The 15470-nt window shown below is 49.4% G+C and overlaps 1 protein-coding gene across 1 annotated transcript in view; it reads right to left on the reverse strand.

Moving 5' to 3' along the window:
- Positions 1-812: 812 nt before the first annotated feature.
- Positions 813-15470, reverse strand: part of LOC138754221 (wnt inhibitory factor 1-like) — a 64160-nt gene continuing 49502 nt past the window's right edge. Inside the window, exon 10 of the mRNA XM_069918144.1 lies at positions 813-3361. Coding sequence (XP_069774245.1) covers positions 3336-3361 — 26 coding nt within the window. The 3' untranslated portion in view covers positions 813-3335. The remainder of the gene's footprint in view (positions 3362-15470) is intronic.

Here is a 15470-nt window from a genome sequence, read left to right on the forward strand (position 1 = left end):
GAGGAATTGGGTTGGAGGTGAGCGGGCATTAAATTGAGGTGGGGTGAAGTGAAATGGGGGTGCGGGAATTGGGGTGAAGTGGAAAGGTGGTGTGGGATTGGGTTTGTGGGAGAAGGGGGAGTGGGGGTGAAAGTTAGTTGGGGTGAAAGGGATTTGTGGTATGGGAATGGGGTGAAGGGTCGTGTGTGTGTGTGTGTGCAGTGGGAGCGATGGGGTGTGGGGTTGTGGGAGTGGGGGTGAAGGAGAGTGGGGTTTGGGGGTGGGGAAGTGATACTTTCCGAGAAGGGGAGTGAGTGGCAGTGAAGTGGAGCGTGGTGTACTAGAATTGTGTGTGAGTGGGGGCGAAGGTGGTGGGTGTGATGGGGAGTGGGGTGTGAGATTGTGGGCGAAGGGGACTGGGGGTGTTTGAGCGGTTGCGAAAGGTTGGTGGAGTACGGGCGCATATACCTGCAGCTGCAGTTGGCACAGCCCGGCACCAGATGGCGGTAATATTCCTCATATATCTGCCCTTGCAGTTCACGCATTCTGCCACCAGCTGGCAGGGAACACAGTGCGAAGCCCTGTCCAGTCACACACTCACGGGGTGGGGATACAGAGTGAAGTTTTGTCCCCGTCACACACTCCCGGGGTTGGGACACAGAGTGTCTCTCTCTCTCTCTGTCTCTCTCTCTCTCTCTCTCTCTCTCTCTCTCTCCAAGGGTGAAGTGGGAGGTGAGAGATTGCTAGGTTTCCTTGGTTGAAAGATCAGACGCTGAACAACGATGCAGGACATTTTTTAATTTTATATTCACATTCCTCTATCAAAGGAACCGTTAAGATTTCCACAAAATGTGAGCATCACGATGACCACAGAGGATCAATGATCTTCAACGAGACAAAGATCAGGGTGTTAGGGATCGGAGCGTGTTACAGAGACAGGGAGGGTTGTCAGGGACCGGAGGTGGATACAGAGACAGGGGGGGGATGGGTATCATGGACCAGAGGGGTTATAGAGACAGCGAAGGGTGTAAGGGACAGGAGGGGGTTACAGAGACGGGGGGGGGGGATTCGGGGACCAGAGGGGTTTACAGTGACAGGGAGGGGTGTCGGGGATCGGAGGGGGATATGGAGATGTGGAGGGGTGTCGGGGATCGGAGAGGATTACTGAGATGGGGAGAGATTTAGGGGTCCGGAGGGGTTTACAGAGACACGGAGTGGTATTGGGGATGGAAGCGGATTACAGAGACAGGGACGGATTTCGGGCACAGGAGTGGGATATAGAGACAGGGAGGGGTGTCGGGGACCGGAGGGTGTTAGAGAGACAGGGAGGGGCGTCGAGCACTAGAGAGGTTTAACGACATGGGGAAGGGTGTAGGGGACCGGAGCAGGTTATAGAGACAGGGTGGGGTTTCGAGGACCGGTGGGGTTTACAGAGATGTGGAGGTGTGTTGGAGACAGGAGGGGGTTAAAGAGATAGGGAGGAGTGTTGGGAAACGGAGGGGTTTACAGAGACAGGAGGGGTGTTGGCGACCAGAGGGGATTACGGTGATAGGGAGGGGTATCGGAGACGGGAGGTGGTTAAATAGACAGGGAGGGGTGTTGTTATAGATAGAGAATTTCGGTTAAAAAGGGCTTTAGTTAAAATGTGATGATTAATCATAAAAGGGGAAGCCAGAATAGACAGGGAGCTTACCATAAAAGTTTAGCTGGACAATGTTATAACAAACAGAGATCTTTCATGGTCACAAAGAGACATGTAGGAGCCAAAGATTGATAAAAGACTGAAAAACAGAATTTAGTGTGTGCAGAGTTCGTAGTGTACATGATTAACATGATAATTACAAATTACTTAGAATGATTTTGCAAAAACTAACCAATTAAAACAGTGTTAAAGAGGAGGGGAAGGACAAGCAAAAAAGGTATAAAAATCAATGCACTGTATGTATCGGGGCTTGACTTGGCGAGAAGCCAGTTGAGTCCAACTCTGCAGACTTGTCAATAAAGCTTGTCGTGTCACCGACTTTAAAGAGACTCATGTGTGAGAATTTGTACTTCTGACATCGAGGACCGGTGGGGTTTACAGAGATGTGGAGGTGTGTTGGAGACAGGAGGGGGTTAAAGAGATAGGGAGGAGTGTTGGGAAACGGAGGGGTTTACAGAGACAGGAGGGGTGTTGGTGACCAGAGGGGATTACGGTGACAGGGAGGGGTATCGGAGACGGGAGGTGGTTAAATAGACAGGGAGTGGTGTTGCTGACCAGAGGGGGTTACAGAGACTGGGAGGCTTGTCGGGGACCGGGGGTTACAGAGACAGGGAGGGGTGAAGGGGACCAGGTGGGTTATAGAGACCGGGAAGAATGTCGGGGTCCGCAGAGGCTTCGAGAGCCAGGGAGGGCTGTCATTGACCAGAGAGGGTACAGAGACAGGCAAGGGCGTAAGGGTCTGGAGTGGGTTACAGAGACAGGGAGGGGTGTCAGGGACGGGAGGGGGTTAGAGAGACAGGGAGGGTTGTCGTGGACCGGCGGGGGTTAGAGCGAAAGGGAGAGGTGTATGGAAGCAGATGGTATTACAGAGACCGGGAGGGGAGTAGAGGGGTGGAGGGGGTTAGAGAGACATGGAAGGGTGTCGGGGACTGGAGAGGGTTACACAGACTGGGAGGGGTCTCGTGGACTGGAGGCGTGTTACAGAGAGAAGGGTGGTGTCGAGGACCGGAGTGGGTTACAGAGATGGAGAGGGGTGTCAGGGACCAGAGGATGTTACTGAATTGGGGAGGGGTGTCGGAGATCGGAGGGGGATATAGAGAAAGCGACGGGTGTCGGAGACCGGAAGGGGTTACAGAGACGGGGAGGGGTGTCAGTGACCATGGTGGTTTACAATGACAGGGAGGGGTGTTCCTGATCGGTGGGGGTTACGGAGACCTTGAGAGGTGTCGGGGATCGGAGGGGGTTACATAGACTATGAGGGGTATCGGGTCCAGATGGAATTACAGAGACAGGGAGGGGTATTGGGGACTGGTGTGGGTTGCAGATACAGGGTGGGCTGTCGATGATCGGAGGGGGCTACAGAGATAGGGAGGGTGTTGGGGTCTGGATGGGGTTACAGATACAGGGAGGGGTGTCAGGGACCAGATGGGGTTACAGAGACAGGGAGGGGTGTCATGGATCGCAGGGTGTTACCGAGATAGTGAGGGGCGTCGGAGACCGGAAAGGGTTATAAAGACAGGGAGGGGTGTTGGGTACCGGAGGGGGTTAAAGAGACAGGGAGGGGTGTAGGGGACAGGATGGAGTTATAGAGACAGGGAGGTGTGTCGGGTACCAGACGGGTTACAGAGAAGGAGAATGTGTGCAGCAGATCCCATCAGCGTCCGTTAAATATTGGGATCACTGTTGAGAAACAGGAGATGATTAAACGAAGACCCACCTGAAATCCCAGTGTCCACCCTTCCCTCCGCGTTACACAGCGACAGGAGACCGTCTGGACGCTCTCTCTCCCATACACAGCGAACAGTCAGGCATTGAAGGGCGCGGTGGGACAGAGGTGATCCAGGAAACACAGTGAAATCTTTCCCTGAAATTGGCTTCAGAGCTGGACAGGGTCCTGGAGAGAGCTTTTGGGACGTTTTTGACAGCTTTTGGCAAATCAGAGCATTGTGTCCAGGATATTCTGGAGAAGTTGGTGGAGCCGAATCTGGAGCATCCGCGTTGTAAACGGTTCGGGGGTTTATCCCCTGAAGATTAAGTGGGACGTTGACCGGGTGTTAGGGACCGGGTTACAGAGAAAGATCTTAGCCCCTGAAGATTTACTGGGACGTTAACCGGACGTCAGGAACTGAGTTATAGGGAAAGGATGAAAACGTTCGAGACATTATCAGCTGAAGAATTACTGGGATGTTTCCTGTACGTCAGGGGCTGAGTTACAGGAACAGGTCCAACAGGTTCGGGACTTTATCCCCTGAAGATATACTGAGAAGTTGCCCGGGAGTCAGGGAGAGAGTTACAGGGAAATGTTCAAAAAGACCGGGACTTTATCACCTGAACATTTACTGGAACGTTGCCCGGAAGACAAGGACTGAGTTAAAGGGAAAGGTTGAACAAATTCGGGGCTTTATCCCCTGACGATTTACTAAGATGTGGCCCGGACGTCAGAGACTGATTTACTGTGTAAGGACCAACAGGTTCGGGAGTTGATCCCCTGAAGATTTACTGAGATGTTGCCTGGACGTAAGGGACTGAGATACAGGAAAGGATTCGACATGTTGGGACTTTATCCCCTGAGAATTTACTGGGAAATTGTCCGGAGGTCAGGGACTGAGTTACAGGGAAAGGTCCAACAGTGTTCAGGACTTTATCCCCTGAAGATTTACTGGAATACCCGGAAGTCAGGGACTGAGTTACAGGGAAAGGTTCAACATGCTCAGCACTTTACTCCCTGAGGATTTACTAGGATGTTGCCTGAGTTACATGGAAAAGGTCAACAGGTTCGGGACGTTATCTCCTGGCGATTTACAGGGATGCGGCCCGGACGTCAGGGACTGAGTTACAAGGAAAGTTCAACAAGTTCAGGCATTTATCCCATTGACGATTTACTGGGTTGTTGCCTAGATGTCAGGGACTGAGTTACAGGGAAAGGTTCAGCAGTTTCGGGATGTTACCCCCTGAAGATTTACGGGGATGTTGCCCGGATGTCTGGGACAAAGTTACAGGCAAAGTTGCAAAAGATTCGGGATGTAATCCATTGAAGATTTCCAGGGACGTTGCACGGAAATCAGGGACTGATTTACAGGGAAATGTTCAACATGTTCATTACTTTCTCCCCTGACGATTTACTGCGATGTTGCCTGGTCGTCAGGGATTGTGTTACGTGGAAAGATTCAATTGTTTCGGGACTTTATTCGCTGACGATTTACTGGGTTGTTGCCCGGAAGTCAGAGACAGAGTTACAGGGAAAGGTTCAAGAGGTTCGGGACTTTATACTCTGAAGATGTACTGTCATGTTGTCCGAACGTCAGGGATTGTGTTACATGGAAAGGTTCAACAGGTTCGGGATTTTAATCCCTCCAGATTTACTGGGATGTTACCCGGACAGAGGTGCACCAAAGAAAAGGTACAAGGACTGCCTAAAGAAATCTCTTGGTGCCTGCCACATTGACCACCGCCAGTGGGCTGATAACGCCACAAACCGTGCATCTTGGCGCCTCACAGTTTGGCGGGCAGCAACCTCCTTTGAAGAAGACCGCAGAGCCCACCTCACTGACAAAAGGCAAAGGAGGAAAAACCCAACACCCAAACCCAACCAACCAATTTTCCCCTGCAACCGCTGCAATCGTGTCTGCCTGTCCCGCATCGGACTTGTCAGCCACAAACGAGCCTGCAGCTGACGTGGACTTTTTACCCCCTCCATAAATCTTCGTCGCGAAGCCAAGCCAAGAAAACCCGGACGTCAGGGACGGAGTTGTAGGGAAAGGTCCAAAAACTCGGGAATTTATCCCCCTGTAGATTTACTGGGATGTTTCCTGGACGTAAGTGTTTGAGTTACAGGGAAGGGTCCAACAGGTTATGGACTTTATCACCTGAAGATTTACTGGGACATTTCCCGGAAGTCAGGAATGAGTTAAAGGGAAATGGTCCAGAGGTTTGGGGCTTCATCCGCTGAAGATTTACTGCGACCTTGCCCGGACGTCAGGAACTAAGTTTGAGGGAAAGGTTCAACAGGTTCGAGATTTTATCCCATAAAGTTTACTGGGATGTTGCCTGCACCTCAGGGATGGAGTAACAGGGAAAGGGTCGACACGTGAGGGAATCTATCCCCTGAGGATTTAATAGGATGTTGCCCGGACGTCAGGGACTGAGTCACAGGGAAAGGATCAAAAGTTCGGAACTTTACCCCTGACAATTTACAAAGATGTGGCCCGGATGTCAGGGACTGAGTTACAGGAAAAGGATCAAATGGGTCGTGACTTTATCCCCTGACGAGTTACGTGGATGTGGCCCGGACGTCAGGGAATGAGTTACAGGGAAAAGGTCAGCATGTTCGGGACTTTATCCCCTGAAAACTTATTGGGATATGGCCCTGACGTCAGGGACTGAGGTACACGGAAATTTTCGACAGGTTTGAACATTTATGCCCTGGAAATATACTGGGATGTTAGCCGGACGTCACGGACTGAGTAACTGGAAAGGGTCGACAGGTTTGGGACATTATCCCTTGAAGATTTACTGGGATGTTGCCTGGACGTCAGGAATTGATTGCAGGGAAAGGATCTACAGATTTGGGATTTTAGCCCCTGAAGATTTACTGGGACGTTAACCGGACGTCAGGAACTGAGTTATAGGGAAAGGATGAAAACGTTCGAGACATTATCAGCTGAAGATTTACTGGGATGTTGCATGGACATCAGGGACTGAGATACAGGGAAATGTTCGACAGGTTTGGGACTTTATCCCCTGACGATTTACTGAGATGTTGTCCGGATGTAACGGACTGAGTCACAGGGAAAGACTGTACAGGTTCGGGAGTGTATCCCCTGAAGATTTCAGGGACATTGCCCGGATGTCAGGGACTGAGTTACAGGGAAATGGTCAACAGGATAGTGACTTTATTATCTAATGATTTACTCGAACGTTGGCTGGACGTAAGGGTCTGAGTTACAGGGAAAGGTCCAACAGGTTCGGGACGTTATCACCAGAAGATTTACTACGACCCTCCCGGTCGTCAGGGACTAAGTCACAAGGAAAAACCAAAGAGTTTGGGGTATTTATCTCCTGATGATTTACTGGGACGTTCCCCACACGTTAAGGACTGAGTTTCAGGGAATGGTTCAATGCGTTCGGGACTTTATACCTGAGGATTTACTACGACATTACCCGGATGTCAGGGACTCAGTTACAGGGAATGGTCCAATAGATTCGAGATTTATCCCCTGATGATTTACTGGGACGTTGCCAGGGTATCAGTGAATGAGTAACAGGGTAAGTGTAAACAGGTTCGGAACTTTATCCCCTGAATACTTACTGGGACGTTGCCCGGACGTCAGGGACTGAGGTACAGGGAATGGATCACCAGGTTCAGGAGTAAATCCCCTGAAGAATTACTGGGACGTTGCCCAGACCTCAGGGACTGGATTACAGCGAAAGGTTTGATCAGGACTTTATCCCCAGAAGATTTACTGGGACGTTGCCCGGACGTCAGTGACTCAGTTGCAGGGAAAGTTTCACCAGGTTCAGGGGTTTATACCCTAATGATTTACTGCGACGTTGCCCCGAGATCAGGGACTGAGTTACAGGAAAAGGTTCTACAGGTTCCAGACTTTAACCCCTGACGATATACTGGGAAGATGCCCGGACATCATCGACTGAATTACAGGGAATGTTTCAATAGGTTCAGGACGTAATCCCCAAATGATTTACTGCGACGCTCCAGGACGTCAGGGACTGAGTCACAAATAAAAGCCACAGAGGTTCTGGACATTATACTCTGAGGATTTACTGGGACGTACCCCGCACGTTAGGGACTGAGTTACAGGAAATGGTTCAAGGAGTTTGGGACTTTATACCCAGAAGATTTACTGCGATATTGCACGGACGTCAGGGTCTGAATTACAGGGAATGGTCCAATCGCTTCGAGATTAATCCCCTGCCGATTTACTGGGTCGTTGCCCGGACATCAGCGACTGAGTTACAGGGAAAGGACCAAACGCTTCGGGACTTTATCCCTTAATGATTTACTGGGACGCTGCCAGGGTGTCAGGGACTGAGTTACAGGGAATGTTTCAACAGATTCGGGACTTTATCCCCTGAAGATTTACTGAGACGTTGCCCGGACATCCGGGACTGAGTTACATGGAAAGGTTCAAAAGAGGTTCGGGAATTTATCTCCTGAGCTTATACTGGGATATTGGCCGAACGTCAGGGACTCAGTTACAGGGAAATGATGAACAGGTTCCGGAATTTCTCCCCTGAATCTTTACGGGGACGCGGCCCGGACATCAGAGACTGAGTCACAAGGAAAGTTTCAACAGGTTCGGAAAGTTATCCCCAGAAGATAAACTGCGACGCTTCCGGAAGTCAGGGACTGATTCACAAGGAAAAGCCAAAGAAGTTCGGGACTTTATCCCCTGAAGATTTACTGGTATGTTCACCGCATGTTAGAGTTAAAGGGATTGGTTCATGACGTTCGGGACTTTATACCCTGAAGTTTAACTTCGACATTGCCCGGACGTCAGGAACGAAGTTACAGGGAATGGTCCAATTGGTTCGAGATTTATCCCCTGAAGATTTATCCCCTGAAGATTTACTTGGACTTTGCCCGGATGTCAAAGGATAAAAAGGTTCTGGACTTTATCCCCTGACGAATTACATGGATATGGCCCGGAAGTCAGGTACTGAGTTACAGGGAAAGGGTCAGCAGGTTCGGGGCTTTATCCCCTGAAGATTTACTGGGATGTTAGCCGGACATCACGGACTGAGGAATACGGAAAATTTCGACAGGTTTGAAAATTTATGACCTGATGATTTACTGGGATGTTAGCCGGACGACACGGACTGAGTTACACAGAAAATTTCGACAGGTTTGAAAATTTATGCCCTGAAGATTTACTGGGATGTTAGCCGGAAGTTACGGACTGAGTTACAGGGAAAGGGTCTACAGGTTTGGAACTTTGTCCCCTGAACATTTACTGGGATGTTGCCTGGACGTCAGTAATTCATTTACAGGGAATGGTCCAACAGTTTCGGGACTTTCTCCCCTGAATCTTTACGGGACGCTGCCCGGACTTCAGAGACTATGTCACAGGGAAAGTTTCAACAGGTTCGGGACGTTATCCCCAGAAGATTAACTGCGATGCTTCCGGACGTCGGGGACTGAATCACAAGGAAAAGCCAAAGAGGTTCGGGTCTTTATCTCCTGAAAATTTACTTGGATGTTCCCCGCACGTTGGGGACTGAGTTACAGGGAATGGCTCAAGGCATTCTGGACTTTTTATCCTGACGATTTACTGCGACATTGCCCAGACGTCAGGGACTGAGTTACAGGGAATAATCCAATAGGTTCGAGATTTATTCCCTGATGTTCTACTGGGATGTTGACCGGACGTCAGGGACTGAGTTACAGGGAATGATTCAACAGATTCGGGAATATAACCCCTGAAGATTTACTGGGACGTTGTCCCGATATCTGGGACTGAGTTACATGGAAAGGTGCAACAGGTTCGGGAATTTATCCCCTGAGCTTTTACTGGGATATTGGCCAAAAGTCAAGGACTCAGTTACAGGGAAATGGTCAACAGGTTCGGGACTTTCTCCCCTGAATCTTTACGGGGACGCTACCCGGACGTCAAAGACTGAGTCACAGGGAAAGTTTCAACAGCTTCGGGACGTTATCCCCAGAAGATGAACTACGACGCTTCCGGAAGTCAGGGAATGATTCACAAGGAAAACCCAAAGAGTTCGGGACTTTATCCCCTGAAGATTTACTTGTACGTTGCCCGGACGTCAAGGACTGAGTTACAGGGAAAGGATAAAAATGTTCAGGACTTTATCCCCTGACTATTTACATGGATGTGGCCCGGACGTCAGGGACTGAGTTACAGGGAAAGGGTCAGCAGGTTCGGGGCTTTATCCCCTGAAGATTTACTGGGATGTTGCCTGGTCGTCAGGAATTGATTTACAGGGAATGGTCCAACAGTTTTGTAAATTTGTCCACTGAAGATTTACTGGGACGCTGACCGGACTTCAGCAACTGAGTTACAGGGAAAGGTCCATCCGCTTCGGGAATTTATCCCCTGATGATATACTGGGACGTTGCCAGGGTATCAGGGACTGAGATACAGGGAATGTTCCAACAGGTACGGGACTTTATCCCCTGAAGATTTACTGAGAGGTTGACTGAACATCAGGGGCTGAGTTACATGGAAAGGGTCAACAGATTCCTGAATTTATCACCTGAGCTTTTACTGGGATATTGCCCGGATGTCAGGAACTGAGGTATAGGAAAATGGTTAACAGGTTCGGGACTTAACCCCCTGACGGGGGTTGCACGGACGTCAAAGACTGAGTTACAGGAAAATTTCAAAATGGTCAGGACTTTATCGCCTGAGGATTTACGGAAACATTGCCTGGACGTCAGGGACTGAGTTCGAGGGAAAGGGCCACCAGGCTCGGGACTTTATCCCATTAAGATTTTATCGGATATTGTGCGGAAGTCAGGGACTGAGGTACGGAGTATGGGTTACCAGATTCAGGAGTTTATCCCATGAATAATTATTGAGATGTTGCCCAGACGTCAGGGACTGAGTCACTGGGAATGATTCAACAGATTCGGACTTTAACCCCTGACGATATACTGGGACGATGCCCGAACGTCACCGACTAAGTTACAGGGAAAGGGTCGACAGGTTTTGGATTTTATTCTCTGGACATTTACTGGGATCTCGACGTCAGGAATTGAATTGCAGGGAATGGTCCAACAGTTTGGTAAATTTATCCACTGAAGATGTACTGGTACGTTGCCGGACGTCAGGGCCTGAGTTACAGGGAAAGGGTGTACAGGTTCGGGGCTTTAACCCCAGAAGATGAACTACGACGCTTCCGGAAGTCAGGGAATGATTCACAAGGAAAACCCAAAGAGTTCGGGACTTTATCCCCTGAAGATTTACTTGTACGTTGCCCGGACGTCAAGGACTGAGTTACAGGGAAAGGATAAAAATGTTCAGGACTTTATCCCCTGACTATTTACATGGATGTGGCCCGGACGTCAGGGACTGAGTTACAGGGAAAGGGTCAGCAGGTTCGGGGCTTTATCCCCTGAAGATTTACTGGGATGTTGCCTGGTCGTCAGGAATTGATTTACAGGGAATGGTCCAACAGTTTTGTAAATTTGTCCACTGAAGATTTACTGGGACGCTGACCGGACTTCAGCAACTGAGTTACAGGGAAAGGTCCATCCGCTTCGGGAATTTATCCCCTGATGATATACTGGGACGTTGCCAGGGTATCAGGGACTGAGATACAGGGAATGTTCCAACAGGTACGGGACTTTATCCCCTGAAGATTTACTGAGAGGTTGACTGAACATCAGGGACTGAGTTACATGGAAAGGGTCAACAGATTCCTGAATTTATCACCTGAGCTTTTACTGGGATATTGCCCGGATGTCAGGAACTGAGGTATAGGAAAATGGTTAACAGGTTCGGGACTTAACCCCCTGACGGGGGTTGCACGGACGTCAAAGACTGAGTTACAGGAAAATTTCAAAATGGTCAGGACTTTATCGCCTGAGGATTTACGGAAACATTGCCTGGACGTCAGGGACTGAGTTCGAGGGAAAGGGCCACCAGGCTCGGGACTTTATCCCATTAAGATTTTATCGGATATTGTGCGGAAGTCAGGGACTGAGGTACGGAGTATGGGTTACCAGATTCAGGAGTTTATCCCATGAATAATTATTGAGATGTTGCCCAGACGTCAGGGACTGAGTCACAGGGAATGATTCAACAGATTCGGACTTTAACCCCTGACGATATACTGGGACGATGCCCGAACGTCACCGACTAAGTTACAGGGAAAGGGTCGACAGGTTTTGGATTTTATTCTCTGGACATTTACTGGGATCTCGACGTCAGGAATTGAATTGCAGGGAATGGTCCAACAGTTTGGTAAATTTATCCACTGAAGATTTACTGGTACGTTGCCGGACGTCAGGGCCTGAGTTACAGGGAAAGGGTGTACAGGTTCGGGGCTTTAACCCCTGAGCATATACTGAGATGATGCCCGGACGTCAGGAATTGACTTACAGGGAATGGTCAACTGGTTTGCGACATTTTCCGCAGAAGATTTACGGGGACGTTGACAAGACGTCAGAGATTGAGTTACAGGGAAAGGTTCCAAATTTTCTGGACATAATCCCTCTGAGGATTAACGGAAACGTTACCCGCACGTCAGGAACTGAGTTACAGGGAAAGGGTGTACAGGTTCGGGAGTGTATCCCCTGAAGATTTCAGGAATGATGCCAGGATGTCAGGGAGAGAGCAACAGGGAAATATTCGACAGGTGCGGCACTTTATTTCCTGAAGATTTACTAGGACGTTGCCCAGACGTTAGGGACTGAATTACAAGGAAAGGTTGAACAGGTTCGGGACTTTATCCCCAGAAGATTTACTGCGACGCTACCGGATGTCTGGGACTGATGCGTTCGGATCTTTACACCCTGAATATTTATAGGCTGTTGCCCAGACGTCAGGGACTGAGTTACAGGGAAAGATCCAACCGCTTCGGTACTTTATCCCCTGATGATTTACAGGGATTTTGCCCGGGTTTCAAGGAAGGAGTTACAGAGAATGCTTCAACAGGTTCGGGGTTTATCCCCTGAAGGTTAACTGGAACGTTGACCTGACATCAAGGACTGAGTTACAGGTAAAGGGTCAACCGGTTCGGGATGGTATCCCCTGAGCTTTTACTGAGAAATTGCCCGAACGTCAGGGACTGAGTTACAGGGAAAGGGCCAACCGGTTCGGGACTGTATCCCCTGAATATTTAGTGGGACGTTGCCCGGACGTCAGGGACTGAGTTACATGGAAAAGTTCGGCAGGTGCGGCACTTTATCCTTTTACGATTTACTGGGACATTACCCGGACGTCAGGGAATGAGTAGCATTGTAAGGACTCTATTCGGGACTCTATTCTCTGAAGATTTACTAGGATGTTGCCCGGACTTCAGGGACTGAGTTACAGGGAAAGGGTGTACAGATTCGGGAGTGTATCCCCTGAAGATTTCAGGGTCGTTGCCCGGATGTCAGGGACAGAGCTACAGGGAAATATTCGACAGGTCCAGCACTTTATTTCCTGAAGATTTACTGGGACGTTGCCCGGACGTTAGGGACTGAGTTACAGGGAAATGGTCAACAGGTTCGGGACTTTAACCCCTGAGGATATACTGGGACGTTGCCCGGACGTCAGAGACTGAGTTACGAGGAATGGTACAACAGCTTCTGGATTTATACCCTGAAGATTTACTGGGACGTTTCCCGCACGTCAGTGACTCATTTACAGGGAAAATTCAACTGGTTTGGGACATTCTCCGCTGAAGATTTACGGGGACGATGCCATCACGTCAGAGACTGAGTTACAGGGAAAGGTTCCAAATGTTTGGGACATTATCCCTCTGAGGATTTACGGAGACTTTGCCCGAACGTCAGGGATTGAGTTATAGGGAAATGGTCAACAGGATAGGGACTTTATTCTCTGATTATTTACTGGAACGTTGCCTGGACGACAGGGACTGAGTTACAGGGAAAGGTTGAACAGGTTCGGGACTTTATACCCAGAAGATTTACTGCGATGTTCCTGGACGTCTGGGACTGACTCACAAGGAAAAGCCAAAGAGGTTCACGACACTATCCCCTGAAGATTTACTGTGAAGTTGCCCGTGCGTCAGGGACTGCATTACAGGGAAAGATCCAACTGATTCGGTACTTTATCCCCTGATGATTTACAGGGATGTTGACGGGTTTCGGGGAATGAGTTGCAGGGAATGGTTCAACAGGTTCAGGGTTTATCTCCTAAAGATTTACTGGGACATTGCCCGGATGTCAGGGACTGAACTAGAGGGAAAGGTTCGACAGGTTCAGGGTTTATCTCTTGAAGATTTACTGGGATGTTGCCCTCATATCATGGACTGAGTTTCAGGGAAAGGGTCAACCGATTCGAGACTATATCCCCTGACCTTTTACTGGGATATTGCCCGGACGTCAGGGAATGAGTTAGAGGGAAATGGTCAACAGGTTCGTGACTTCCTCCCCTGAAGTTTTACGGCGATGTTGCCCGGACGTCAGGGACAGAGTTACAGGGAAACGGTCAACAGGATCGGGACATCAAGCTTTGAAGATTTACCGGGACTTTGTCGGGACGTCAGGAACAGAGTTACAGGGAAGTGTGAAATAGGTTCAGAACTTCATCCCCTGAAGATTTACTGGGACGTTGCGCGGACGTCAGGGAATGGTTCACAGGGAAAGGTACGACAGGGTCAGAACTTTATCCCCTGAAGATTTACTGGGACGTTGCCCGGATGTCAGGGACTGAATTAGAGGGAAAGGTTCGACAGATTCGTGGCTCTATCCCCTGCAGATTTACTGGATCTTTGCCCGGACGTCAGAGACTGAGTTACAGCGAAAGGGTTAACAGTTTCGGTACTTTATACTCAGGAGATTTACTGGGACATTGCCTGGACGTCAGGGACTGAGTTACAGAGAAGGGTTCGCAGGTTCAGAACTTCATCCCCTGAAGATTTACTGGGACGTTGCCTCGATATCAGGGACTGAGTTACAGGGAAAATGTCAATAGTTTCGGGACTCTATTCTCTGAAGATTTACTAGGATGTTGCCCGGACTTCAGGGATAGAGTTGCAGGAAAGGACCAACATGTACGGGACTTTATCCCCTGAATATTTAATGGAACGTTGCGCGGACGTCTGGGACTGAGTTACAGGGAAAGGGTCACCAGCGAGGGGACTGAATCCCCTGCGGATTTACTGGGATGTTGCCCGGACCTCAGAGACTGATTTACAGGGAATGACCGACAGGTCCGTGACTTTATCGCCTGACGTTTTACTAGGACGTTGCTCGGAGGTCAGGAATTCAGTTACAGGGAAAGGTTCACCAGTTTGGGACTTTATCCACTGTAGATTTACCGGGACGTTGCCCAGACTTCAGGGACTGAGTTACAGGGTAATGTTCACCAGGCATTATCCCCTGTTGATTTACTGGGACGTTGACCGGACGTCAGGGACAGATTCATAGGGAAAGGTACAACAGGTTCGGGATTTATTCTCTGAAGCTTTACTGGGATGTTGCCCGGACGTCAGGAACTAGTCAAAAAGAAAGGTTCGACAGAGTTAGGACTTTATCCGCTGAAGATTTACTGTGACGTTGCGTGGACGTCAGGGATTGAGTTACAGGGAAAGATACAACAGGTTCGGGATTTATCCCCTGGAGATTTACTGGGATGTTCCCCGGACGTCAGGGTCTAGTTAAAAGGAAAGGTTCGACAGGGTTACGACTTTTTCCCCTGAAGATTTACTGGGATGTTGCCCGGTCGTCAGGGACTGAATTACCGGGAAAGGTTCGACAGTTTCGTGACTTTATTCCCTGAAGATTTACTGGGACGGTTCCTGGACATCAGACACTGAGTTACCGGGAAAGGCTCAACAGTTTCCAGACTTTACCACCTGCAGATTTACTGGGACGTTGCCCAGACGTCAGGGACTGAGTTGTACGTAAAGGTTCAACAGGTTCGTGACTTTATCCTCAAAAGATTTACTGGGTCGTTGCTGGGACGTCAGAGACTGAGTTACAGGGAAAGGGTCAACAGGTTCGGGACTATATACTAAGAGGGTTTACTGGGACGTTTCCAGGACGTCAGGGACTGAGTTACAGGGAAAGCTTAAAAAGCATGAGGACATTTTCCTGCTGACGATTTACTGGGATGTTGCCAGGACGTCAGGG

The sequence above is a fragment of the Narcine bancroftii genome, chromosome 2 (assembly GCF_036971445.1).
Source record: "Narcine bancroftii isolate sNarBan1 chromosome 2, sNarBan1.hap1, whole genome shotgun sequence".
NCBI classification, from domain to species: Eukaryota; Metazoa; Chordata; class Chondrichthyes; order Torpediniformes; family Narcinidae; genus Narcine; species Narcine bancroftii.